The sequence below is a fragment of the Chelmon rostratus genome, chromosome 23, assembly GCF_017976325.1.
Source record: "Chelmon rostratus isolate fCheRos1 chromosome 23, fCheRos1.pri, whole genome shotgun sequence".
In the NCBI taxonomy this organism is placed as follows: Eukaryota; Metazoa; Chordata; class Actinopteri; order Chaetodontiformes; family Chaetodontidae; genus Chelmon; species Chelmon rostratus.
Genome location: NC_055680.1, coordinates 13,395,619 through 13,423,240, shown reverse-complemented (window position 1 = coordinate 13,423,240; position 27,622 = coordinate 13,395,619). Strand labels below are relative to the sequence as shown.

General features: G+C 42.3%; 2 protein-coding genes and 5 non-coding genes across 9 annotated transcripts; 3 read left to right on the top strand and 4 right to left on the bottom strand.

Annotated features, from left to right (window-relative positions):
* On the top strand, positions 1–2,958 carry ino80b (INO80 complex subunit B). Of its 2 annotated transcripts, XM_041965518.1 has the most exons (6): positions 1–179; positions 428–571; positions 972–1,152; positions 1,276–1,442; positions 1,609–1,781; positions 1,879–2,958. In XM_041965518.1, exons 2-6 carry the CDS (start codon positions 532–534, stop codon positions 2,338–2,340), a joined length of 1,023 nt encoding a protein of 340 aa, XP_041821452.1. In that variant the 5' UTR covers positions 1–179; positions 428–531; the 3' UTR covers positions 2,341–2,958. The 2 variants fall into 2 exon arrangements, with proteins under 2 accessions (XP_041821452.1, XP_041821451.1); XM_041965517.1 differs by having other exon boundaries at positions 1–571.
* Positions 2,859–27,622, bottom strand: intu (inturned planar cell polarity protein). 2 transcript variants are annotated; one of them, XM_041965515.1, is made up of 17 exons: positions 27,460–27,622; positions 25,870–26,471; positions 23,645–23,730; positions 20,268–20,483; positions 11,566–11,684; positions 10,468–10,557; positions 9,810–9,887; positions 9,378–9,561; positions 8,741–8,794; positions 7,910–7,972; positions 7,140–7,355; positions 6,633–6,725; positions 6,029–6,460; positions 5,833–5,930; positions 5,529–5,718; positions 5,260–5,402; positions 2,859–3,602 (listed from the first exon to the last, which is right to left on the bottom strand). In XM_041965515.1, the coding sequence occupies exons 1-17, from the start codon at positions 27,573–27,575 to the stop codon at positions 3,491–3,493; spliced, it is 2,892 nt and encodes a 963-aa protein (XP_041821449.1). In that variant the 5' UTR covers positions 27,576–27,622; the 3' UTR covers positions 2,859–3,490. The 2 variants fall into 2 exon arrangements, with proteins under 2 accessions (XP_041821449.1, XP_041821450.1); XM_041965516.1 differs by having other exon boundaries at positions 5,833–5,927.
* trnad-guc lies at positions 4,036–4,107 on the top strand. Its single transcript has one exon. It is a non-coding gene; the product is annotated as a tRNA-Asp (tRNA).
* Positions 4,328–4,399, top strand: trnad-guc. Its single transcript has one exon. It is a non-coding gene; the product is annotated as a tRNA-Asp (tRNA).
* Positions 13,806–13,879, bottom strand: trnan-guu. The gene has a single exon. It is a non-coding gene; the product is annotated as a tRNA-Asn (tRNA).
* trnan-guu lies at positions 14,474–14,544 on the bottom strand. Its single transcript has one exon. It is a non-coding gene; the product is annotated as a tRNA-Asn (tRNA).
* Positions 20,082–20,155, bottom strand: trnan-guu. The gene has a single exon. It is a non-coding gene; the product is annotated as a tRNA-Asn (tRNA).

The window sequence follows — 27,622 nt, the reverse complement described above, 5'->3', positions numbered from 1 at the left end:
TGTTATTAGCTTAGCTTCGTCGTGCTCACTACGAATAACAAACTGTGTAACTTTACCTTAATTTTATGTCTGTTACTGTCAGAGTTGTGTGAAGTTTGCAGGCTGTGCCACGTCTTTTTATTTTTAAACTAAATACTGAAGTGTGTTTTGCAATGAGATTTCAGTGCGTACTAGCAAATGTGAGTCATCTCCCCGCTAAATAAGGCACAGTTTAAGTTAAAGCTAACGACCTCGTTCAAATTAACCTAAGATAATTTACCCTTAATATATATAGAAAACAAATAGGAACATAGTCTCACTCGGTTTAGCTAAATATTTAAAAGAGAAACTTAAATAACACTTCAATTAACGTAACTGCTGCCTTCGTCAGTAATGGTGCCTTACATTCAGGTTTAAGGTAACGCTAACAGGTGGGTCCTCTCTTCAGCAGAGACAGCTCTGCTTTCAAGAAGACATTGAGATTTTTGCTCTGATGTAGAGCTGCAGACTGGCTGTCCTGTCCTTGGTGTTTACATCCCTGTCACCGTTTCAATGGGGAAAAGGAAAGACATGATTCACCCCAGGTTTCTCGGTGAGTATGTAAGATTATTGGCATTCAATCAATCCTCTTGATCGGCAGAGTTACGCTTCCCTTGTGTTGTAATGTACACTTAACAACATTGAACAAACACTTTTTGTTGAACCTATTTTACATGTGCCAATTCAGCTTTAATGCAATGTTGAAGGCTGTAGTTTGTGTTGCTGTTGAATTGCATTCAAATGCATTTTTTGAATTTGTTAAGAGGTGTCCATAAGCTGCTCAAAACATGTACATTTTGTTGAAAGCATCACACTTCTGAGAAACTAAACAAAATAATACAAGATCACAAAAGTGGCATATCAGTAGTATACCTAATATCAGCAGTAAAAATGTAAATCATAGTGAAAATGTTTGATTGTATTTATTTGCGTTCTCCTTTCGTCCTCTGCAGGTGAAGGAAGCTCTAGCCTGCACAGCGTCCACAAGCGAAAGCACAAAAAACACAAGAAGCACAAGAGGAAGCACCATAGTTTCCCAGAGGCCCCGGAGCCCGAGCCCATCATGGTTCCTCGGCCCCCTCCACAGCTCCGACTCAAGATCAAACTGGGAGGACAGACGCTGGGGACCAAGAGGTGAGACGGGAGGTCAAAGTTGGTAGTGAGCCGTGTTACGTGTCTGTGCTCAGTGGTCAGTTTCATCACAACTGGATCACTCATTGAGATTTTTCCGTTTCTGTTTTCCTGTTGTCTGTACAGCGTTCCCACCTTCACCGTGCATCCTGGTGTGGCTCGTCCTCCCTCTCCGCTGATGATTATTCATAACACTGTTGATGATGATGACGACAACGATGAAGATGAAGATGATGACGATGACGATGACGACGAGCCCTCTGTGCCCCTGGAGCAGTACCGGGCCTGGCTGGGCAAGTTAAAAATAGAACCTGTAGATACTGTATAACATACTGCATCTTGATGAAAAATCATATCCTGTTATTAGAGTAGTTATCATCTGAGGTTTATATAAATAATAAATAATGTTTATTTTTATGTTTATCATAAATAATGTTTATCTTCTTTGTTCTGTATCAGATGAAGACAGCAACCTGGCCACATCCCCCCTGCCAGACATGGACTCAGACTCCATGCTGGGCGGGCCTGTGGATGAGGAGGAGAGGTGGCTGGACGCTCTGGAGAAAGGAGAGCTTGACGACAACGGAGAGCTGAAGAAGGAGATTGACGAGTCTCTGCTCACAGCCAGACAGGTGAGGAAGAGAGACAGAAGCAAAAAACACACGTATTTCAGTTCCCTTTTGATAAAATAAAGCTTATCCTTGAGTGTTTTGTGTTGTTTGTGTTCAGAAAGCCCTGCTACACAAGCAGCAGAGCCAGCCTCTCCTGGAGCTCCCCATGGGTTACAAGGAGAAAGAGATGACCGCGGAGATGATGCAGAAGCGGGAGGAGCGAGCCCGAAAGAGACGCCTGCAGGCCGCCAAGAAGGCAGAAGAGAACAAGAACCAGACGATAGAGAGACTAACAAAAACCAGCAAGGCCAAGAACAAAAGCATGAAAGAGAGGAAGTCCAAGCAGAGTCAGTGTCCCATGATCCGGTACAGTGACTCCGCCCAGGGCATGGCCATCTCCTTCCCCGCAGGTGTCACCGCTCCATCTCCGGCACCTTCCCGCCCTCCACCTGCAGCCCTGGTGAACTGCGGGGTCAGCGGCTGCACCAACTCCAAGAAGTACTCCTGCTCAAAGACCGGGGTTCCTCTCTGCAGCCTCGAGTGTTACAAGAGGAACCTGCTTGTTCAGGGCGTAGCATGAACTTCAAAGGGCAGAATATATTCCAAATGGACGCAGGTGTAGTTGTGTTTACGTGAGGGTGTGATGACGGAGTGTACAGTCCATGTGGTCATCGCGATTTATGTTACATGGACCCTCGTGACTTCACAGGTGTAGAACAAAAAATCTTTTCAGGACTCAGAATTCAAATACAGTGTGGATTTACTTTTTATCTACTGTTGCTAGCGATGCTAGTTATGCAGTTCAATTATGTATATTGTAAAATATGAAGACAAAAACCTGTATAGCAGTCAATCAAACATTATACATTTATGATTTGCATCGGTGGAGTTAAAATACTCAAAAACAAATATTTTTTAAGTTTGGAGACAGAGTAGCATTATTTCTACTAGCTTGAACTATTTTTTATTTTGTTAGCAATGTGAATTATACTAAAAGACTAACAGATGTCAACACCAAGCAATTTGTTTGGAAAGAATAAGAGAGACTGTTTTTGCTTCTTTAATCTCAATGTTCATTTTAGTAACAAATGACTCAATTTCCATACAAAACTGTACATCTTAAATTAAGTAACAAATGAAATGCCTTTCCAACACTGCATACAACTTGTGAAAATATCAATACAACCTTATTTGCTTAATCTGTCGAACTGGAGATGTGTGTAGCAGCAGCATGATTTTTATTGGTCCAGCTTAGTAAAGTTTACGGCAGGAAACTGTCAGGGCGACTGCTCTCACTGGAAGGTTTTTGTCTGCTCTTATCAGACGTTTACACTAAGGTGTCTGAGGTATTCACTGCTTGAGTAGCTTTCTATCTACACAAACACACACTTACAGGAAATTACACACATTTCTGGTGAGCAACAAGGCACAAAAACGACCTGGTTTGAACTCCACATCCAGCAGTCAGCCTGCTATTTGCTTATCACTGCTGTAAGGCCACGGTCTGCTGTTATCTGCGGAAAAATGGAGGCACACTGTAAGATTCAGACTGTGTAGTTGCTCTTACGTTATCCCAGGGAACAAATGGTATAAAATCCACACATTTGCTCTCAGGTGGTTTTCAGTTTGAACTGGTTTCCTGAGAAATCAACTGATGCTTCAACGGTTGAAGAGATGTTGTGGTTTGTGTGTCGGTCATTTACGCTGATCTAATAGGAGACAGCGACTCATCACAAGGCCAGGCCAAAGGAGAGTCTGAAGGCCATCTCTACAGGAACCTCTGCCACCGAGTCATGGAAACACACATAGAATTCCTGAGGGACGGGCTCGAGCAACATCCGTCTGAAAGACACCAAAAAAAAAAGACAAGACTGGGACATGAGGTAAGGTCTGGACTGCAGAGAGGATGGTGCATTTCTGTCAGTCCTGCCAAATACTTTAATTAGAGGTAAATATCAGAATAGCTACTTCCAGCTTGTCTTGTGTGAGTTAATATCTTTGGTTAGACAAAACAAGACATTTGAAAACATCACTGTTTTTGTAAATTGTGATTTTTCCTTTTTTTTTTTTTTACACTCAAAAACGGTTACAAAGCACAATAAGAACATGAAGGCTCTGCTTGTCACCCTTGTATTTGGGTCTAGGTCTTGGAGCAATGACAAGGTGAATAGTTGAAACGTCGTCTAGCATCTTAAGCCGGTCCAGTTAGCTTTCTGAAAACACTTAAACTCTGTGTGGACTATGTAAGCGGTTTTTGTCAAACTATTTGTGCCTTTCCTCGTTAGTATAGTGGACAGTATCTCCGCCTGTCACGCGGAAGACCGGGGTTCGATTCCCCGACGGGGAGAATTTATTGCACCAGGAAGCAACTTTTACTATTCGTAAAATATCGGTATTCGGCGCGGTAGAACGACTTCGGTTTAATCAGATTTCAAACGCATACTTTATGCGATACTCCGGACGAAAGCAACGGTAACACACAGGTAAAAAATAACGCAACAGTATCAACTTGAACATTTCGTGTTCAACAAACTATGTTATACTTACGATTTTACCTACTAGCATCTTCCTCGTTAGTATAGTGGACAGTATCTCCGCCTGTCACGCGGAAGACCGGGGTTCGATTCCCCGACGGGGAGAATTTATTGCACCAGGTACCTTTACGTGATCAGGCAGGTTGTGGTTCCTTTTCGTTACAATGTGTCTGCCTCTGGCATGGAACGCTGTTCTTGTTACCTGGCAAATAGTGTCTATTGCACATCTAATGTCTACTGATATTTTCATATTTGTACCTTTATTGACACTTATTCTTTAGTATTTGCACTCTTCCACTTTGCTGATAAGATAAGACAAACTTTATTAATACCCAGCCGGGGAAATTTGGGCATTACGGCAGCATATAGTAGCAGTTGGAATAAAAATAGCAACAGAGATAGAAAAATTTCAAAAAACGAAATACAACATAAAAAGTAGACTATATATATGTACATATTATACCACAAAATGTGTTTTTTTTTGACAATATAAAAGAAAAAAATATATATATAAAAAATTATATATATTTTTTAAATATGTAGCATTTGCTGTATACTTTCCCACAGGACAAATACATTTCTATCTTATCTTGAAGCCATTGCTGTGACGGCAAACACACCATTTTGGCTTGATTGATGTGATTTCATACACATTCGGCTGTTTAGGAGGCTGATAATTTGATAGACCAAAACACACAGGATGCTCATATATAAGAAACAACAGCAAACAAAGCAAAACTAATGCTAATAAAAGTGAAAACATCTGAAAGAAATGTTGAAAAATGTGCTTTTTTCCACTGGTGGCCCTCTAGTTTATTCATAAGTAAATCTTCCTCAGGTGACCAGCTACAGACAAGTTGACCCTCATGCCCCCATGATGCTTTCTTTCCTTCAAATTCCTTTTCAAACCTCACCTCTGTCTCTCTTCCCTTTGAACTGAAGAAAAAAACGGGGAGCTGACTTACCCTATAACCCAGTATGTCATGGTTGGAGCAGGTTTCCTCTGGTCAGTCCAGTTCTCTGGTTTACACTGGAACAGAACCCCGTGTTCCTTCACTGGACCCAGACCCCAACCACCGCCCTGAGGTCGGTCTGCAGCCCGACGACCCTGCAGGAGAGAAAACCACACCAACATCACCGTGCTTTAGTAAATTATGATTTTTAATTGTTTTCTGATTTTTGACATTCTATATTGCAAATGATTAGTTGATCTTCTTCTATAACTGCTACTCACCCTGGCCGGCAGGCTCTGCTGAAACGCGGCCCGTATGGAGAGGCAGCAGTGGTGGAAGTTGCGGATGAGCTGCGGGTGAATGGAGCCGCTGAGCTGAGCCACCTCTCTGTGAGTAGGAGCGATGAAGATCCCCTGAACCCTCTCCATCAGGACATAGTGAAACAAAGTGTTCTCTGCTCCCGAGGTCAGTCTGTCACAAACACAGGATGAGGAGAGTAAATTCACCTTTTTTATTCGGGGTTTTAACTGCATAGTGTATATATGCAACTGGACTGAAAGAAAAGGATTATTTCCCATCACCCACTTCATGGTGTTATACATGTCCTCTGTCTCCCTTTCAGTCAGGGTCTTCTTCAGGGTGCCCAGGTAGAATGGGTTTGGGTGCTTCATCCTGGGAATCTGCTGTCAAAGCAGCGATCAGAACATTACAATTAGAGATTAGGGTTAGAAAACATTAAATCTGATTATTATCCAAACTTTACAAAAGACTGCAACTGTACCTTGAAGAGGCCTCCGCTGCCTCCACTCCCATCAGACCCTCCGGACCCCAGCGAGTCCCGTCGTCCCCCCAGCTTCCTTGCCGAGTCCGGCGTGGAATGTGGACTGAGGCCTGGCGCCATTGACGAACCAGACCCTGACCCTGCATCCATCTGTCCCTCGCTCCCGCTGTCCGACAGGCTCCTCTGTGGGCTGGACCTCCGGGCTTTCTCCCCAAACAGGCTGCGGCCTCTGGAGCCTGTGGAGGAGCCCTTTACTGCCCCGGCTAGCTTGCTGAAGATGGGGGAGGAAGAGGCCAGGCTGTCCAGGCGGTCGCGGGCCGTGGCCGCAGGGAGGAACCAGTCAGCACAGGACAGGCATGGGGCAGGTGGAGCATTCAGACGCTCCTCAATGCCCGCCTCCAGCACCTCCAGCTGCAGCAAGGTGGCCTTCACCTGAGGGTGAGAGACTTTCAGTTTATATTGCAGCCATCAACAGATTTGTGGTTCTTTTGGCTGCAAAAGACAAAGACAAATGAAGGAGGAAGTAGCAGTTTTTGTTCATGTAGGCGAGTAAAAACTGTGTAGAATATATTAGGAATTCAGATTAAAGTTCAACAAGGTTCACCTGATCTACGTAAACACAATCAGGTCCTGGAGAACCCAAAGCTGGTGAAGCACAGCCCCCTGCCTCCAACAGCACACACTGCATGAAGTGCCTCTGGGGTGGAGAGATGAAGAAATACAAACAGAGAAAATATAATTTGTACAATAGAGTGGAAAAACACTCAGAAATCTGAAGGTAACAAAACTGTGAATTAAGTAAAGACTCTGGACGACTAATTTCTGAAGCATGTTGAAATTGTGCGCCTGTGCCTCCTTGTTTTCCCAGCATTCCCTGGGTTTTCCATTAATATCACACAAAGAACACAAAAACACTCCTATTGATTAAATCAAGAAGTCTTTTCCATTAAGTGGTCAAAACTGTTTTGACTTGTCTTATTTGTAAAAAAAAAACTCACTTGCAGTTTGTTAAAAAACGGTTTCAAGTAGAACTTTTGTGAACATATTTCTGTATCTAAAGGAACTAAAGTCTCACAAAGACAAAAAAAACACCAGTGACTCGCCTCCTTACCAGCCCCACTATGAGGAGGAAGTGTCGTCCCTCCGGCTGGCCGTAGCCTGGCGCTGCGCTGCTGCCGCTGGCTCTCTGCTGGGGGAACACCTCCCTCCAGATGACCAGCTGACCCACCCGCTGCTCGGACGCCAGCGGCAGCAGGCAGTAGTGCTGGCAGTACAGGCACACATCCAGCAGGTCCTCTTTAGGCAGATGGTTGGCGATCAGGTAGGACTGCAGAAGAGCGTGTGGATGATTTAGTAAAATCTTTAGTAGACAACATGAATTTTTAAATAAACTCTCTAAAATGTTTAAATTTTATTAGCATTAACTAAATTTTGGCTTTTTTTGAGCGAAGGATAGCGCATCTATTTTGACTAAATCTATATAAAACAAATCTTTCACTGACTTCTCATGCACTTGGGGCCATATATAAAAAATACATCCCATAAAATGTGATAACAGATTTTGGACCAGGTGATTCTCACACCTCCAGTGTAACAAAAGTGATAACACAGCCTACTGCTCACTGTCCTCCTCCTATCTTTTCCCCTTTGTAAATATTTAAACAGAGTAATTAGGTTGAAGATCTGTCGCTGAGCCACAGAACAGGCTCATCATGTTATCTCGTGTGAAAGGTCATCGTCTGTACACAGCGGCTGTTAGCTGGGGCTTTCGTGGTTGCCATTTAAGGATAGCTGTCTAGACTGTGGGGGCGGATATAAATACGACGAGGCCGCTGGCACAGGAGCGTGTGTGTGTGTGTTTGTTTGGACGAGGACACCTACCTTGTAGAACAAACAGGAGCCAAGAATTACATACAGACGCCTCAGGCCAAAAAAGTCCTCAGACTGTGCGAAAAATAAAGAGAAAGATTACAATAATACGAGAAAAGTGAAAAAAGACACAGCTATTGGAGGAGGCTGATAGTGGCACCAGGTGAAACAGGAGGCTTTGTTTAAACTCTGACCAATAATTTGTGAGTGAATGTAAAAAAAAGTGAATTCAGGTTCAAAGAGCAAGTAAGCCACGATTCAAACGGAGGCCATCTGTCTTATTTTAGGAGTAAAACAATGAACAGAAGAAAGCTTGGTGTGATGAGAATTTGTAAATTTAAGGACCATCAGTGTCACTTAGCTACTTCCTGCACTGACAATCCCTCTATCTCAGTTTGTCTCAGCTGTGCCTCATGTAATCACTTAAAGCTGCACGTACAAATGACAAAGCAGGCCCCATTAGCTTCTCATTAAAAATACAGACAGTGAGCGCACAACCATGCATTTAAAAATAGCCTAACCTTCTTAGACAGATGGCATCTCAGCTAGCGTAACAACGTTTGTTCATCCGGCTAAGGAGCAGCAGGACAAGGGATCGTAACACCACATGAAGCACTGCTGCATCTCAAACACCACTTGTTTTGTAATTGGCCGTTTTGTTGAGACATTTCAGGGCTGCGAGAAGACGTTTCAGAAGCGAGATCTGTGAATACAACTTTAGGTCCCATCGATTCAGAAGTGCTTTTTGTTTGTAAGGCAGCAGAACTGGAAACATCCAGTGTTTTAGGTTATTTCTCTGATGCAAAATTGTGTAAGTGATTATAAGTTTTCACCATTTCTCACCATTTCTCCAAAATCAGAAGACTCGAAATCAGAGAGAACAGTGTCCACCTCCACCTGTGGGCCGAGAAAATCAAATATAAGCTTGGCAACATTTCATTATTAGCATAAGAATCAAAATCTGAATCTGATTTACGGCTAAGTAGGTTTTTAAAAACAAGTGAATCTGCCTCGATACCTTGGTGCACAACTATAGTAAGAGAAAATAAAAATAAAGTACGATAAGCAAAATCAGAATTTTGAATAAAAATTCTGAAGAATCATTTTACACATGTCAAATTTCTTGCAAGGATATCTACAGTGTTTGCTTCTGCATTGATCTAATAAATTCATGGATGCTGTTAAAATTTGGTGACATTGGAGTCATTTTTAACAGTGGGCACTAGAGGGCACCATAGACTTACATTCATTTCCTGGAGAGTTGTCCTAACCATAACCATAACCACTACTTGCCTAAACTCTACCTTACCCTAACTTTAACCAAAGTCTTCACCCTTTAAATGATTAACATTATGAGGAGTGGGTATCTTCCTCGAGATGAAGGTGAGTTCCCACAGAGTGACTGTGCAAACAGATTTATGTCCCCACAGCTTGCATAATACATGTCAACAAACACACGCACACACACATACAAATGCACCTTGATTTCTGGAGGCAGCGTGAGCCAACGGACCGCCGGCAGTCCGTCGAGGAAGAGGGTCCCTGAGACGTCGGGAGGGGGAGCTGAGGAGCCGTCCCTCAAGCGAGACGGCTGGATGAGCTGCTGGAAGAACAGGCAGAAGAAATGGTCCAGCCTGGGAGCGTTTTCTGCCTTACAGAAGGCCCTGCGGAGGACACAATGAGGAAATGAGTGCCATGATAAAACATAGAAGTAATTAACAGGACGACGAATAGGGAGGGAACGATGTTTGAGGACATAAAAAGGGTTAAGAGCATGAGACAATGAAGACTTTGTGGAAAATCTAGCTGATGAAACACACTGCTTTTATTTTGCATAAAAAAAGACAGCCAGAGAGGGGAAGTTTCAACCAGCTCTCTCAGCAGGACCACAGGAAAGCTAAGACCGACCAACCTGTCTAAGGAGCCGTACATCACTTTTAATGTCCGGACCACGTCTCCCACGACCGTCTGCAGGTACAGCAGTGGAACCCTGGAGGGAAACGGAAAAATGTCAAACGCAGACCTGGATAAGCTTCAGCTTCAGCTCCTCATCAAATATTTGGAGTAACAGCAGGGAGCCATGAAGGAAAAACATTTTATACGTTTCTGTTTTGTCTACGCGTGGGTGTTCCTCAACGATTAAACTTTTAAGCATGAATGTGATTATTTCTCGACACGATGATTAATCGGGTTGACATGGCTGCTAAAAATGAGACGGTGGCTAAAGTGACTCATATCTCGAACCATTTTACAACCACGTGCTCCTGAAAGAGGTATTCATTCTGCCAGCATCGGACAAAAAGAAGCACATGTGCACACTCTTAAATGTTTCCTCTTCTCCATAAACAGTTAATTTATCAAGTACAGGTCATGCTCTGAAAATGTATTAGCACACACCAGTAACAGTATTTAAAAATGCCTTTTACTCCTGCCATATGGAATTGACTCTTGCGTGTAATATCTATCAATTTCTCTGCTGGCAAAGGCTGCAGTTCAAAAGAAATGTGGTGGAGTTATCTCAGTGTAATAATCTGTGACTGTGTGTTTGATACTGCCTCCCTCTAGAGTACCTCTCAGCAGGAAGACCAATGACCAACAGGTTGCTGCTATCCTTCCAGTAGCCCACATGTACCAGATGTTTCCCGAGCAGGAGAGATGAACTAAGGGGGAGAAGACAGGAATCGGATGACAAGTGACAGATAGAACAGAAACAGAGGAGGGTGGGGTTAACATCAATACAGCATGAGTGTTGAATTCTTAGCATCCGATAGCTCCTTCAATTGCCAGAATTTTCTCCGAGCTCACTGTTGTTTTAAACTCAACTGTGAACTGTGCGGATACTCAAAACATCCAGCAGCGAACTGGCAGAAAAGTTAGGAATTTGGGGGAGTTACAACAAAAATAGTTCTTGGGACCTATTAAAACTGGTTTCATCATCACCACATTAATGTTGTTATAATTTATACATAGATGGAAATCTTTTTGTGTGTCACAGGGTTTGATTGGAAAGAAACGTTTTAAATAGCGGAGGATGGAAAGATTTCTCCACAATCTGCACATAACGTGCCAACATCCTCTTCATGAAACAACCAGCATGTCTGACAAAGTTAAAGGCTTTAGAGAAAATGTGGTCTTGATGTTGAGAAATGTTAACACTTTACAGCATCACTGGTACAGTATACATCTAATACTGTTTATTAGAGCAATTACACTAAAGCATTGGAGCATCATCATCAGTGCAAAGCTGTTGGAAATCATTAAATGATACGAATTAAACCACCGGAAACTAAATCAATTAGTCGAGTCATCGTTTAGTCAGTAAGACATGAAATTAATCGCAAACCATATATAAATCACTTGATTACATGCTTAAACCATTTTGCAGGCAAACACTCCTCTTTAGTGCTTTTCTTAGCCTTATACCAAATTAATTTATTTTTCTAGAAAATAATTAGCAGATTAATTAATGATGAAATAATTACTAGTCGTCTCCAATGAACAATTTCTGTTAGATATTTAGGGAGAAGAAAGTGTGATCTGATATGGAGCCAGTTGATGTGGATTTAAATGTATTTGACAGTCTGGTGATTAAAACCTCCACTTCATTACAGCAGGTGTAGAAAAAATATATATATTGCATTACTATTTGTTCACGCTGCTACGCCCACCTGATGATCCGGCCTCCTGTGACATTCTCCAGCATGTCACACAGCGTGAGGAAGATGCCCCTCACTCCTTTCAGCTGGCTGGATGCTTCAGACACCGGGTACTGGTACAAGATCTCCTCCTGCACGCAAACACACACACACATACACACACAGTGTAATTTAGAATATGTGTCATGAAAATTATACATGCAGCAGAAAGAAAAATCTCTGGTTAGCCAATCATCAGAAAAATGTCATATAAAAATGTGTCGCCTGAATTATGGACAGCGAAGGAGAATGAGCATGAGCTGCTGGATGCTTATTCTGTCACCTCAACAATGTTAGTTTGGTTTGAGTTTTACTGTTCAACCCTTTCTCACTTTGGGACAAACAAAGAAATGTCATTTAAAGGTGAGTGCTAAAACTTTTTACGTGCTTGACTTTCCAGAAAGAAAAGCAGATTCAGGAAATACAGGAATTCCACTAAAGCTCAAAGAAACCCTTAAATAGTTCACAGGACCAAATGTCACTCAATAAAACCCTTCATTCAAACTACAAAGCAGAGACTGGAGTGCTTTGGGCAGATTCAGTGTATTGTTTGTGATATTAGTATTCCTCCCAGCATGCTGGCTGCTTTGAAGGATACAGGGCGGATAAGAGCTGAGCTGCTGAGAGGATCAGAGCGCGGAGTGGTGGGTGAGGGGATAAAAAACCTTGAATGAACCAGCCCGTATAGCCTTGGCAACCAGAACAAAGAAACAAAAAGACCCAACACAGTAAAACACGTCAGTTACATCTTGTTTATACATAAAGGCGAAAAAAAAAAAAAGCTCAGATCACAAAAACATCACACAGCTTAAAACTCAAAAATACTACCGCTGAACCGCTCCAATTCCCGCTACCCTGCAATCAAAGGACTAAAAAATCAAAGTCAGAGTTTGGCGGGTTCTTGCACGGCACTGTCATTTAGAGAGGCAACTGCTTGGCTGATGTGGCTCCAGACAACCCATGCTCTCCATCTCCGCTGTCGTTCAGGTCAAGAAAAAAAATCTAAAAGTCTGGCTCGCAGATACACGGAGAGGAACTGCGGAACCATGAAGTACAACCATTTAAGGAAAACATCAACCTGCCAATAGTCGTCCGCAGGGAAAATGTGATTATAGTGTAGGAGATGACAGTCAGCAAATGAGTAGTTTGCTTCTTGGAGTAAAAAAACACACACTTCGGGATTAACACTTCGCTACAAGCTGATTGTTTGCCACCTTATGGGGAACAAAACAGTGTCCTTTGCATGGATGCAATTAAAAAATGATATATATATTTATATATATGTATGTATATATATATATTTATATATATATGTATGTGTATATATATATATATATATATATATATATATATATATATATATATATATATATATATATATGCCAAAAAGGGCATGTGTGGATTCACCCTAGAGAGAATAAAGTTCACAGCATTTAAATGACAGATCATTTATCGACAGGAGTCGTGCTCGGGGCAGAATTCCTGAACTTCTCCCCTTTCTTTCTGTTTTCTGTTAGCAGCACCCGCAGACGTTGGAAGCCGTCCAAGGCAGTAGTTTTCTAGAAGAGTCTGACTCGCATCAGAGAAATTCAGCAAAAGCTTTACACTTCTGGACTTGGGATCTCCTACACAACTCATGTCATTCTTGACACTGAGTTATCAGGACACACCTGCACGTTGCAGCTTTAAGCTTGTTGTGTGGAGAGTCTGAGTGGTCTAAGTGACAATATGTATGCTGGACAGAAGTGGAAGCCATGAATTGGTTGTTAAAAAGTAGATGATTAAATGTGCCTGGTCACTATATTTCAATGCTTTGAATCCAGTTTTGTTGCGCTGCTCAGAGTCAGTCTGCCTTTGACCACAAAGTCGTGATCAGGTTTCCCAAAGACCCTAAGAGATGGAAAAAATATGTGATCAAGCAGGGTTTGGATATCAAAAACAGTCTTTATGTCCTGCTTCTTCTGGCAGTTTAATTTTTGGCAATACTTTGTTTATGCACTGTCAGCACACAGTGCACATCTGACTGCTACAGGAGGGGGCCTGCTCTTTTTAGTGCTTCCTCCTTTTTAGATTCAGGGACACTGCTACTGACGCTGTGTCCTGTAATTTCTGCAACACCGTTGTAAAAGGCACACTTTTACTGTTTGTTTCACTAACGATCAACCTTTCTTATGGATACCAGGTAAGTGATGTTACTTAAACACAAAAGTCTACGTCCCTGGGTGGGCTCGAACCACCAACCTTTCGGTTAACAGCCGAACGCGCTAACCGATTGCGCCACAGAGACTGTGCTGCCGTATGCTGAGGGATGTGGTGTCGAGCTACAAGCCCCGACGGCATGCATGATGGTGACAATTTTAATGCTGGAAAGACCCCCCATCATATGTTCTATACAAACTGACCTCCTCCTGCCGAACGCGCTAACTGATTGTGCCAAAGAGACTGCTCTGGTGAGGTAATGAGGGGGGTGTGGCCTGGATCTCCTGTGTACAAATAAGCACTTTAAATGTTTCTTAATATAATCCTTTTCAAATATAAAGGGGTGGGGTTTCCAGCACTGAATGTCGCTGACTGGTCAAATACACTTGATTTTTCTGCGGTAAACACTGTGTTTTGTTTTGCAGCCCAAATCGACCTTGTGCTGATGAAGTTCAGGCTTGGTTCAGCATTTTTGTGGAGGGCGACATCCAGAAGGAAATTCAAGATAGCAACCCGTATTGAAATGATGCACAAGAAGATTTAATCTAAGATCTCCAGTCACAGAAGGGGCTCTGTCTCTCTAATGCTCCCTCTGTTTTGGACGCAAGGACATACCACTACTAATGATTTGTCCTGTAACTTCAGCAACAATTAAACCAGGTTATTCATTTGCAAAACCCCTCGTCCCTGGGTGGGCTCGAACCACCAACCTTTCGGTTAACAGCCGAACGCGCTAACCGATTGCGCCAAAGCTGGGGAACAATAGTCTGTATGGCCGGGGGAAGAAGCGGAAAGAAGGGGAAGAAGGGGGAAGGAGGGGGGAAGAAGGGGGAAGGAGGAAAAGGAAGAAAAAGAGAGAAAAAAGGAGGAAATGAAGTGAAATGACAGTGATTATCGACTCTGTTGCCCGCCGGAAGTTATAGGAGTGAGTTTTTATGGTGATAGTTTGAGAAATACGTCCAAACGTGAATTTTTGCTGGCGTACAGTAGGGGGACTCTGGTTCCAAAGGTCGCCGGTTCAATCCCAACATGGACCATATCTCCACAAACCCAAACTCTTACAAAGTGTTATGAATCGTTCAAAAATCACTTAAAAATGAAACGCAAATAGGAACATGGGTTATTTTGAATAGCAACATTTGAGAACCACACATACACACATGTAACTTTGTGCGTTTTCTTTAGAAATAGATGCAATTTAAGGATACAATCTAATTAACAACTAATGGAATAAAGCACTGCAACAATGCAGCTGCCTTGTCTAGCTGACTGTACAATGTGGAACTACTTTTTGGTTCCTTTCTTGTTATTTCATTGTCTGCTTGAGTTTGCAAAAAGCTAAACTTTACCTGACTCCTGTTTTTACAGATATGTTTAGTAGAAATGATTTATTAGTCCTGCTGTAGAAATATACATTTTATTAGAAAATATACACCTTAATTCTCTCTCATGCACACAATTGTAACCATAACACACACACACACACAAAGAAATTAATGAAAGAAAATGTATAAATAAACTGAATACAAAGTATAATAATTAAAGCTAGAAAACACTGCTCTACAATATATATACTGCATATACTAAAACACAATATCGACAGACTTTGCCAGGAACACACAATATTTGTCAGTATATACAGTATGTTATTTCTGTAATGCTGACTTTCCTGAAATACCAGACCTGTTACATGGGATGATAATTAAATTATTACAGCAATGGGCTGATAGAAGAAGCAGGCTATGGGGCATGGCTGTACAGGTGGGAGAGGGACAGGAGCAGCAGGAATAGAGGCAGCAGGCAGGTTGACTCCTCAGTCGCTTGTTGTGCCACCGTCTGATTCACATCAAACAACTGCAGAGTAGTGTTGTGCATGACCGTACCATTACCCAGGACCAGCTGCCTGATCTTGCTGTAGTCTCTGAGAATCTGAGTCCATCTTGTCAGAGGTTAACTGCCTGTTTTCTAGGGCTCTTAATGTTACAGAGTCTGACAAAGTTGGACTCTACGAGACGACAACAGTCTGGCCACTTGGCAGGGGATCCTGTTGATGCTCAGACACAACATGTCATGCTCTCCACACCTGGTTTAAATTCAGGTTTCTTTTTTACAACACCTGAAGTGTCCTGTTGTCAGACACACGCAGTGCCATGCAGTGTATGCCACTCGCTGCTGGTGGCATACGCAGAAGGTTCTGCCACAGGGCTTTGATGGTGGTGGCCTGCTGGTTGCTCAGTGTTTGTCCAGTTTGAGTCCTCAGCCCCAGCAAATACTCTGCCAGGCTGTCCACTCGGTCCATCCCTGGGACACTGCGCTCATCTACACCCTGATAAATATAAGAGTACAGCAAAATCAAAAACACACAATATCACAGACAGACAAATAACACATCTGTCAGAGTGTAACTTCTCACAGCATCAGATTATTGTATTTCTGGATAAGAAAAATAACCTCATCATGATAACTGACCAGAGTAAACAGCAGGCGGCTGAAAAGAGGCCCCGCTTCCTCCCGAGCACCCTGACGCTGTAGATGTTGACACAGTGAAAAGGGTCCCCTGAGTGGCTGAAAGCAGTGAGGGGGGCTTCACTACCAGGGATGCAGCCTAACAGTCCTGGTTCATCTATGGAGGCCCTCCGGAGCCACAGCTGGAGATTCAGGCTGTTGCCTTCAGATGGTAACCATGTGATCAATAACTGTAGGTTAATTTGTTGTGTTTGGTCATTTAAAAGACATTCATTGTGTCACTATTTCCAGGATGATAATAATAATCATCATCATCATCATAAGCACAATAATGATATTAAGAAGAACTGCAAGAGAACATGCTCTGACATTATAACGTTACTGTAAGAACATTGAGGCTAATAAAACGTTAAGTTTATGTATTGTTCTTTGAGGAAAACCAGCATAAAGTCTAAATTTAACTTGACTGAAATCGCATATATATATCATTATAATTATGCGTCGCTCTATGTGATTTTATCTGAATCTACACAGACAGGGACAGTAATTAACAGCGACTCTCTCTGCACCGACGTGCACCAAGACAGTAACGTTATGCAACGGCATTAATGCCGATATAGCGCTCGTCATATAGCGTAACAGCGTAAAGAAGCTAGCTAGCTCGTCGTCAAAACCAAATAAGCGTAAAATAAGTTCGCCAGCAGCAGCAGCTCACCTCATTATGTCGGCGGATGAAACCTGAGAGCGGCAGAAGCGGACCGGGACACTTGAAGCGGCTTCAGCCGTAAACACCGCGGCCGGCTCCCGTTCCCGGGTTTATTTTCGTACTGGCCGGAAGCCGGCAGGGATTGGCCTCGGGGAAAGATGGAAATGGCGAGCCGCGATTGGCCGGGGGAAAAGATGGAAATGAGGCGCCGCGATTGGCCGTCGGCCGAAAGATGGAAATGGCGAGCCGCGATTGGCCGGGGGAAAAGATGGAAATGAGGCGCCGCGATTGGCCGCCGGCCGAAAGATGGAAATGAGGGCCCGCGATTGGCCGGGGGAAAAGATGGAAATGGCGAGCCGCGATTGGCCGTCCGGCGAAAGATGGAAATGGCGAGGCGCGATTGGCCCGCGAAAGATGGAAACGGGGAGAGGCGATTGGAGGAGGGGAGCCAGTCTGTCGGTCCCCGGGTAGCGCCACAGAGACTAATCTGACAGAGGAATGTGGGGGTGTGGCCTCGATCTTTAAGCCACGCCCACTGCGAGTCACACTGGGCAACATGGCAGAAACTTTAATCTTGGAATTTTAATCTGAGCATTCATTCTGCAGAAAACAATTAACTGATTATTAGACATCACAGTGTGGCTGTTAGCAAACACAAGTTTTTATTAATGTGTTTGTCTACAATTATAACTCCCTGCAGACTAGGGATGTGGAGATTCACTGATTCGTATCGGTGGTCCGATATAAACGTTTGCGATGCGACTGCACCGGTAGAATGAACGTGCATCGGATATAATTTACGGGTGAATTCGCGGTGCATCTCTTCTAGCCTGTCTACACCGGCAAATCCCATTGTTAAATCGACTATTTCTATCTATGTTCTAGTATTTTCAAGGCAACCTGAATGCACCATCGCGTCCCCAGGCAGTGACGCAAGCAGGTGTTGTACACAACAGACAAACGAGGCAAACGAGAAAGACGATAGCTGCGACGAGATATTTAATGCACCAAAAAAGACACATTAATCAAACGTGTGGCAATATTTTGGGTTTTTTTTAAGCGAGGGGGTCAGCGAGACAAGACGCACGCAATTTGCAAACAATGCCGTGCGGCTATCAAGTACGTTGGCAGCACGACGCAACAAGCGTTCCCTCTGAACGAGTGTTCAGTACCGCTGGTGACATAGTAATAATAATAATAATAATAATACATTTTATTTGGAAGCGCCTTTCAGAACACTCAAGGACACTTTACAGAGTGGGTAAAACACAAATAACACAAGATAAATACAAGCAGAATAAAAAAAAAAAAATAGTGACTGCTCAGAGCAGTTTGCTATTCCCAGAACATGTAGACCTGTTAATATTTCTAAAGAAAAACCTGAAACTAAGCCATATGAGGTAAATCAGTGAGGTGTTTGCAGTAAATGACATTGTTTGATTGCCAGTAGTTGATGTTTTTTGCTTACATTGTGAGCAGTTAAGAAAGACTTGTTAGGAAATGTTATTTATTTACATGTTCAATTTCTTATAGAAATTACACCAATACGTTTTCCTCCTAATACACAGGAGCACTATGGACAAGAAATACCTCTATTTGAGCCCCTTGGTGAGAGTATTTTTTTACAGCAGCTGTTACTGGCTGCCAGTTATAGTTTTATTTTTTTTACACTTGATTCTGTAAAACATTGTTATTTGATTTTCATTCTTTGTAAGAAATCAGTCAACTTACTGAAACAATCATTCTGGCAGACAGTATGTGTTGCTGGTCATGTTATTTGCACTATGCACATTGTTAATACTGTGCTTTCTGAAACAGTTTAACTGTGAAGTTTTATACATTTTGTATAATTATAGAGACAGAGAACATAATTGGGAGTTAGGAGTGCTAATTATAAATACAAATGAATGCTCTGTCTACTGAAATATGTCTTTTTTAAAATATGATTTATTGGTTACTCCATAAAAAAACAAATATTAAATACATCCCTCAAATCGATACAGAGATAAAGCAGAATTGTGCTATTGAGGTAAAAAACCTGATGTTACTATTACTCTCTCATACTGCAACTAACTGTATTGAATGATCACATCATATCAAAACATCCTTTTATAGTTAAGTCATATCGTTATCAAATCATTTTTGAATCGCATCGTATCGTGAGCAGGAGTGAATCGTATCGCATTGTATCGACGGGAGCTTCAGTGTATCGTAACTGTATCGTATCGGTGTCAGCACATCGAGATGCATATCGAATCGGCCTCAGTGGTGGAGATATACAACCCTACTGCAGACAGATAATGACTGCTTGACAAAAAAGCCTATTTTTTGTAGGCTATATTGGCTATATTGATTTTGTATTGTGGGCTAATTTGCAGCTCAATGAATTTGTCAGTTTATCTTCTTCCTCCTTTTGCAGCTCATGTTGTATGTTGCTTTTAAAGGTTTAGTTATAATCAATAATAATATAATAATCAGTAATCAAATTTACTCATTCTGCATACAAGAAGAGCCATTGATGATGTTTCATGTTCACCCAGCAACACGGCTATCACGGTGATACATTTGCTCTTACCTTCTCTAACCCCTTTCTTCAATATGGATGCCAGCTGTAATTTACATTCAGTTACCTGGATAGATAAGATGAAAATTGTGCCTGGGTGGGCTCCATCCACCAACCTTTCGCTTATCAGCCAAACATACAAACCGACTGCACCACAGAGACTGCTAATTAATGAAATCACATTCCAGATTCCTCTTTGGAAACATCAATGATGTATGGTTTTCTCTTCTGAAATGTTTTACATTTTTGGTCTGTTTCCTGTCCTGAATTGAGAGCTATAAAACTGCTAATGTGGCTCCTTACATTTATGCGTTTATCAGTTTATTTTCCTGGTATCTGGGAAAAAGCAGAAGCTGACTCGTGCAGACTTCTTGAAGTTCACAGTGTGCATTCTTTTAGCTTCAAAGCTCCTCTGACTGTTTTCAGTTTCATCTGTCCTGTTCACATTGCACCAGTGCTGTCACAGTCATTTTTGTTCCTGGTTTCTCCGACCCTTATGGAAACCAGGTTACTCATTTACCTGACATTATGCGGTTACTTAAGCACAAAAGTCAACGTCCCTGGGTGGGCTCGAACCACCAACCTTTCGGTTAACAGCCGAACGCGCTAACCGATTGCGCCACAGAGACTGCGGCACCCCACTATGAGGGATGTGTTTTCGACCTTCAGCCCCAACAAAGGGTCATTATTTTATATGGAGAGACCTACACATGTCCCATCATACGTTCTATTCAAACTGACCTCCTCCTGTGGCGATGCTGAGTCCAGTTTAAGTGAGAGGTACATCACAATGTGCGGGATGTGTCCTATGGACATCTGAAGTTCGGCTGTGTCTTCCCCCCACAGCAAACGCACCAGCTGGCTGACTGGTGGAGAGGCCTTCGTCTTACGCACTGATGAAGTGTCGCTCACGCTGCCGCCATCCACCAGAGCCACTGTCTCCATGGTCAGCCTCACCTGGAGATGGCAGGAAGAGAGACGAAAAATAAAAAATCATAAGAAATGAAGAATGGGACATACTGTGGGAAGGAGACTGATTTACAAAAGAAAAACTTGATTTGACAATTCTAATTCTGTCTACCAGTCCCATTCAGAGTTTTCATTCATATCTAAAAATAAGCCACTATGGCTCCACATGATTAGACTTGGCAAGAAATTTTAACAGTGCCCATGTGTCTGCTTTAGGAAAATAGAGGTGTGTGCATGTGCAGGGCTTCCAAAGGGGAGAAAAACTTCCATCATTACACATTCATTCAGGAAAAGGCTGAAAAGTGAATAGATTGTCAGAGAGAAAGTGACACCAACATCCAGACCCAACCGCAGCCTAACAAATAGCAGGGATCTGTAGTGTGTGTGTCTCGGTGTGTATATCGTGTGTGCTTTTGTCTGAGTGTGTTTGACTAAATCAAAACCAGACCTCTGCAACCCGAAGAAACAGTGGCAAGACAACAGACAGTCTATCTTCTCTCGTTCAGGCAGTATTTTGTGACTTTCCATACCCTAGTACTGTATTTTACACTGCCATTCATAGAAAGTCGCAGTGGAAAGAGAAACAGAGCTGCATGGAAACTCAACAAGCACACATATGGAAACACATGCAGTCAAGATACACAGACGGATGAGGAACTGCAACTCCTTGTGTCCTTTAAACAGTCTATCACAGCTACATTTAGGTCTTATACACCACATCCGATTATATCTAGTAGAGGCTGTGTGTAGACCTCACATATCTAGATACTACCCTTCACATACCCCAAAATGTCATGTCGATATATACTGGTATTCTTTGCACATATCCATACTGTATATACAAAATACATTCCACTCATTGTATAGTTTAAATTTGCACATCATCAATGGAAACACAAGCCAATTAGGAAAATCCTCTACCGCCGAAAGACAGGCTCTCAACATACAGAAGGTGCACATTATAGACACACTATGGTGTCATGCCTGTTGGCACATTGTGTTGACTCCGGGCAGAAACCTGTCAGCGCAAGAGAGGCCGTCCATGGAGCTAAACTGATGTTGATTCAAGAAAATCAGAACCAGAGTCCAGATGTGAGAAAGAACAGCAGGATCCCACCAGGTTAACAGAAAGTGCTTAAGATCTCTGGTTGAAATCGTTGGTGAGGAAGAATTGATTAAGAATGAGTAAGGCTCTACCTTCCTTTGCCCTTTAGCAAATCAGGTATTTCTAAGCGGATGAATAATGTTGTGCAACCCTGACGCAAGGGGAATATTATATAAAGACAACACAGTAGGTCTGAGAAGTTTTCCCTTCCTGCGACATTTAGCAAAAAAGCAGGAAGGCAGGCAGAACAGTGGAGGTTCTGCTGGGATTTGACCTCAAACCACCATGGACCTTGCAGATCCAGTTATAAGTTTCAACCACTACATCTTAACTGGACACACCCCAACTACATTTTGGTGTTTGACTGTAACAGAATGTGAAATATGCCATTTATTGAACACTGCATGGCCGCTGACATTGTTTTCCATACACAGGGGAGTCCAGTCAGTCTGCAACTAACTAGGGAAAACCATTTAGCAGTATTAGTATGTAGTATTAGTAGTAGTATGCTCAAAGAAATACATGAGGTATTGTGGTCATTACTGTGCAAAATAAAAAAAGGTAGGAAGTCTGTATTTTCTTAAGATCCTAGATCATATGGTGCCTACCAAATATTTTTAAGGAAAAAAAAGACATTATATTGACGGGTCAAAAATGTCGAAACTGTATTTTTCTAGTCCAACGATCACTCCCAGAACTCTCCAAGGGCTGTCAGCGCTAACCACAGGCCACCCGCCTCTCCAGCAGGCGCCTGCATCTGGGCTGCCAGCCATTTTAGCCAATTTTAGGGGTATTATTAAAGAAGAGCAGGGTAGTGGTGGAACGCCATGTGATGTACCTTTCAACTGGTGACTCTAAGTCCTGGAAGTGAGGGGTAAAAATTGATTTAAAGCGGCTCAGCTCTTAGGATTCATGAATGATGCAAGAAATAGCTTTGATTAGATAGAGCTGAGGGCTTTGGATTCAGGCATGAAAAATGAAAGAAGAGAAGAAAACCTTGAAATAGGCAAACCCTGAATTTAGGAAATCACTGGGTAAAGAGGCTGAGTGGGCTAACTGCAGCACTTTCGCTCATCATAAATAATAAGGATGTGGTTAGACTGGAGTGTGCTCTCACTGGAATTCCAGTCTGTTGATGTCAGTCATTTAGCACACGCTCATAGATGGACGCGTACACACACACACACACACACACACACACACACACACACACACACACACACACACACACACAAAAGACTAACCGAAGGGTTAGCAGAGGGCATGGCGGACTGACTTTAATACTAATATTTGTCCATCCAAACATAATAAGTACCGACTACGTTCCATCTGGGAGGGCTGGCACACAGAAAAACCATCCTCCAACACACACTCACACAAAACAATCATTCTGTCAGCAATACAACTCTATTTCAAGTTTTTTGAGAGTCATCGTGGTGCCTGGGGAACCTTGTATTTTTCCAAAAAATCTCTCTCGCTCTTTCCCTACGATGTAATTTAGTTTCCGACTACATCTTCTAATCAGCTGAGTTTTCAATCCCACAACAGCTTCCTGTGGCACCGAAAAAGGGTCACACCACAGTCCCGTCTATCCGTCGTGTTCGCCATCAATCCATACACACTCTGTCATTTGCAAATTCCTACTTTTTGATGGTCTGTTTTTTGGTGAAAATGCACGACTGAGGCACAGACGTCGGATTTTTTAGCTACCGATCAAAGGATAATTTCTCAGTAATTGAGGGCTTTCTAATGTTAAATGCCGCTGACTTCTGCTTTCTATTCACATTTTAGCAGCTTAGAAGAACCGATACATTTCAAAGTAATTTAATGCCTACATTTACTGTCCAAGTTTGCTGTTGGTGACAAGACCAAAATGCTACCATACAGATTTGGAAGGCTAATCCAACATGGAAAAGGTTGCTTTAATGGATGACAGCAGAGATCATGACTGCTAGTGGCTTCTGATACTAAACTACAAAACTGTGCACACAGAAGTTGATGCTGAGCATTTATTTGGTGTTTTGGTCGATTTACACATACTGACCTGTGTTGGTCCCGGGATGCAGGACAGAACCCTCTCAATGTTCTCCGAGGTCACGTCCACATCGTCCACTGCTACGAGCACATCACCTGAAGATAGCATGCAGAAATGGAACATTTACAAGATCGCCGCAATGCTAATAAATAATACTAATAGTGTATGTTAACCAGCTTACAGTCACTCATAAAAACAGGTTTGCCACACACCTTGGGACTAAGTGATATATTAGACTTAAAAAACAAGAGAGGAAGCACTGCGTGAATCTGACAGAAATGAAACACAACGCAGATTCTCTTGATGCACAGTTAACCATAATGTTGTCCACAAGAATGGGAATGAATTCCACCAAAAACGCTGACACACTTGCAACAAAGCAGTGTGCGTTCATTTTTCGGTGCTCTCCAGTCTCCTTCCCTTGCAAAATTACAGGGAGCATCTCAAACCTTGCCTGCATATCATTTAGAGAGGCAACGTGCTCATTTGATACTGATAGATCCACCACCAAGCAGCCTTTGTTCTAAATATTTGACCCATGTTTGGTCAGTAATAAAATATTAACTTGGCTCATATGGTCAGTAAGAACCCAATCTGGAATAATATGATTGACTATCAATTGCGATGTGTTTCTGACCTATGCACTACACCCAGTAAAGGGCAAATAAAGAGCCTCACCTGCTTGTGTACAGGGAGGCTCTCCACAATCTCAGTAACGGAGCTATTCCAGGTATTTAACCACTCTAATTGTTTAAGCATGTAGCTGCGCTGCATTAAAGCTTCTCTAAACAGTAACTCATGTGGATAGTCATTTGTGGTGAAGCACAACTGGCATTCCTATGTCTGCTAGTAAAAACTGCCTGATCATTAGCCCAGATAGAAGAAAATCACTTCAGAGAGGCCGAGCTTTCAAACAGACAGATTTCTACAGGACCAGACCAGCATTTGGAGTTTCATTCACTCTGCGAAACTGTGCTGAAACTTTCACTAGGACTGAATATAGCTGCACCTCAGAGTTGGCCATGAGAGGTAGCTATTAAATGTACTCCACACATCTTTAACAAGAACTTTTTACAACACAGAGCTAAAAACTATCATAATGATTTGTATTACTTTGTAGTTGTTACTATGGATTCAGCAAACTGAAAGAGTCTGGCTATATCTAGCAATGTGATAGAGAAGAAAACAATAAAACAGTCTCATTCCAGAAATAGGCTAGTATTCCTTCAGAACAAAAGCAAACCTATTCAATTACTTTTAAAACTCACAGTTCATGTACTTGATTTACATGGCTACCATTTTCTGACACAACTAAGTGTTGTACATGATGCTCATTATTTAGGCTTTGGATTCTTTTTCTAAACAAATCTGTGTGTGACCCACATGCCCATGCCCAGCGCATGCTTTGGCAGTACATTTCTGTGGTGTCAGTGCTGGTTCACGACACTACTGATGGCTGTTAATCATAACTGCTGCATAGCTGCAATTTCCCTGTCTTTTCGAGGATGGAGAGGGCACCTTCTGTAAATTCAGTAATACGACCCCTGACTCCAAAAAAGTTGCAATGCTGATACAACATAAACAAAACATGTGATAATTTGCTCATCCTTTTTGACACATACTGAATTGAAAACAATACAAAGACAATATATTTGATGTTTGACCTCATCAGCTTCATTGATTTTTGTAAATACCTGCTTATTCTGAATTTGATGCAGCAACACGTTTCAAACAAGTTGCATTCTGTTTTTATGTACGGTTTATGCAGCATCACAACATTTTTGGAATCGGGATTGTACAAACTACTTTATTTGTATTCGAATAAAATATTCCTCTAGAGCTCAGGCTTCTCAGATACATCCCTCATCCTCGTGAGGTGTGTATACATGTAATTGCCCACCTAGGAATATAACAACATGCTAGGATAGCTCTTGACCTCTCCTGAACACTAGAGGGGATTAGATCATATCTTGTTAAGAGGGCATACATCATGCTTTTGCTCCTATCCCTCAATGAGGGACCATGCTTATACAGAAACTTACTTAGGAATAGTCATGAATTTTAGGTTTAGCTGATGTAGTATTAGTGGGATATCTTCATATGCCTTTTCAGATCTGTTTAGAAGATACTGAAAATGTATTTAAGATGACCACTGGCATGAAAAATAAAATGATGTTGGTTATTGTGATAATAATAATAATAATGCTGATATCCTGTTGGAACTATGGTCTTACCTATTAGGATTTGGCCACATTTGATGGCCGGGCTGTTGGGTATCAATCCATGAACAGTCAGTCTTTCCTCCTTTCTGACCAGTGCAGGGTCTCCATGTCCTCTGCTCCAGGAGGGGCGATGCACCACCCCCAGCAGAGCTTCCAGCAGGCCTCCACTGTCAGAGAGAGGTGTTGATGAACCTCCAAGACGTTTAGGGTTGAGGTAGACACACACTTCTTTCAGCTGCTGCTGCTGAACCGTTACGCCCTGCCTTTGACCCGGCTGGTTCTTCAGGATGGATGCTGGAGGTGGTGATGAGGTTGAGTTGTCTTTACCCCCATCTTTCCCTCCTCCTCTTCGCTGAGATGGCCGGCGTTTTCTCCTCAGGATCCTGGCTAACCTTTTTAGCGCGGGCTCATCTTTGCCCCTTGAACCGCATCGCTGCTTCTTTTTCTGCTCTGTGATGATCTCAGCCTCCTTTTCACTAAAGCGAACGTGATTAGTGGACACTCCTTGATTGGTTGCTTGGGCCAATGCAGCCTCTTCCTCGCCCTCACTCAGCTCCAAGTAGAAAAGCTCGCCATTCTTCTGGATGTCATCCAGCCATTCTGGTTCCAAGTCACTGAGGGAAAACAGAGCATTGAGGTATCAAAAGATACGTAGTATCAAAGGCAGAGCGATATTAAAAACAGGGTACAGTAGTAGAGATGAGAGATCTACTGATATGAATCAACATAACGATAATAATTTGAGATTTTGGTTACTATATAATGATCTGCTCTAAAAAGCTGTACAGAAGTTAAGCAACACATTTCTTTTTATTTATTTGGCTGTTACTTGTTGCCTATACTAGCTTGCCACCATATCCACATTACTAATTATTTCTGTTGTGAAGGAATGAACTACTATCCATACACTGTCTCAATACTTGGGCAATTGTTGCGTCCAACTTGTTTTTAGATTATTCATTCAAAAATACCGTTTTTTTTTTATTTACTACTATCAGTTTTTGCCCATGTGTATATTGTAATGAACAAACAAAAAAGCTAAACTAAAAACCACTATATGAACAAAGTGTAATCATGTGCTGAACCAAAGGGTGGGAGGAGATATTTTTTCTTTTGGTTGCTCTCCTTTTAAACCTACTTTGAAGAAAACCTGTGGTAGGCAGCTTTGACATGATATCCATAAATTTACTGAGGATGGCAAGAAGCATGCAATTATTTATGAAGGTTTACCTCCCAAATTGAAAACACTCCCCAAAGCTATGAAAAGCACAAGGGAGGAGAGATCAAACCGTGTGGATGGGGAGACACTCCCTCTTTGGCAAAGCTGGCCACCGCCTGACAAAACTTGTATTCACAAAACAACTAATTTTAGATCATATGTGTAGATAAATTATCGAGAACAGCCACACACCACAGCCTCCGTTTAACATCTGCAACGTAAGCCATTAAAATGACTGTTTATGTATCTCCTCCTCACAGGGTGGTAACTTTTCTGTGGACTAGCTTGTTCAACCAGACTCACTACAGAAGGTCCCGTGTTATCATCTGCCACTGTAAACGGTTTGTTTCTAGTCTCGGAGTGAAATTAGCTTGTCTTCTTACTTGGAGTCGTCGGAGCTGTTGAAACTCGATGCAGACTCACAGTCACTGCCGCCTCCTTCCGTTTGACGGCTAAAAAGAGTTTGTCCGGTAAACTGGCGGGCACTCGCGAAGGCCATTTTGTTAAACGACGTTTTAATTCCAAACGCAATCACGAAATGCGCCT

Bases quoted from the DNA above. Each gene is read 5' to 3' on its own strand.
- ino80b (XM_041965518.1), top strand. From the start codon at position 532: ATGGGGAAAAGGAAAGACATGATTCACCCCAGGTTTCTCG. The intron at 572-971 runs GTGAGTATGTAA...CGTCCTCTGCAG, and splicing joins GATTCACCCCAGGTTTCTCG to GTGAAGGAAGCTCTAGCCTG. The intron at 1,153-1,275 runs GTGAGACGGGAG...TTGTCTGTACAG, and splicing joins CAGACGCTGGGGACCAAGAG to CGTTCCCACCTTCACCGTGC.
- intu (XM_041965515.1), bottom strand. From the start codon at position 27,575: ATGGCCTTCGCGAGTGCCCGCCAGTTTACCGGACAAACTCTTTTTAGC. The intron at 26,472-27,459 runs GTAAGAAGACAA...GTTTTCCCTCAG, and splicing joins AACAGCTCCGACGACTCCAA to TGACTTGGAACCAGAATGGC. The intron at 9,888-10,467 runs GTACTCTAGAGG...GTTTCCCTCCAG, and splicing joins ATTGGTCTTCCTGCTGAGAG to GGTTCCACTGCTGTACCTGC.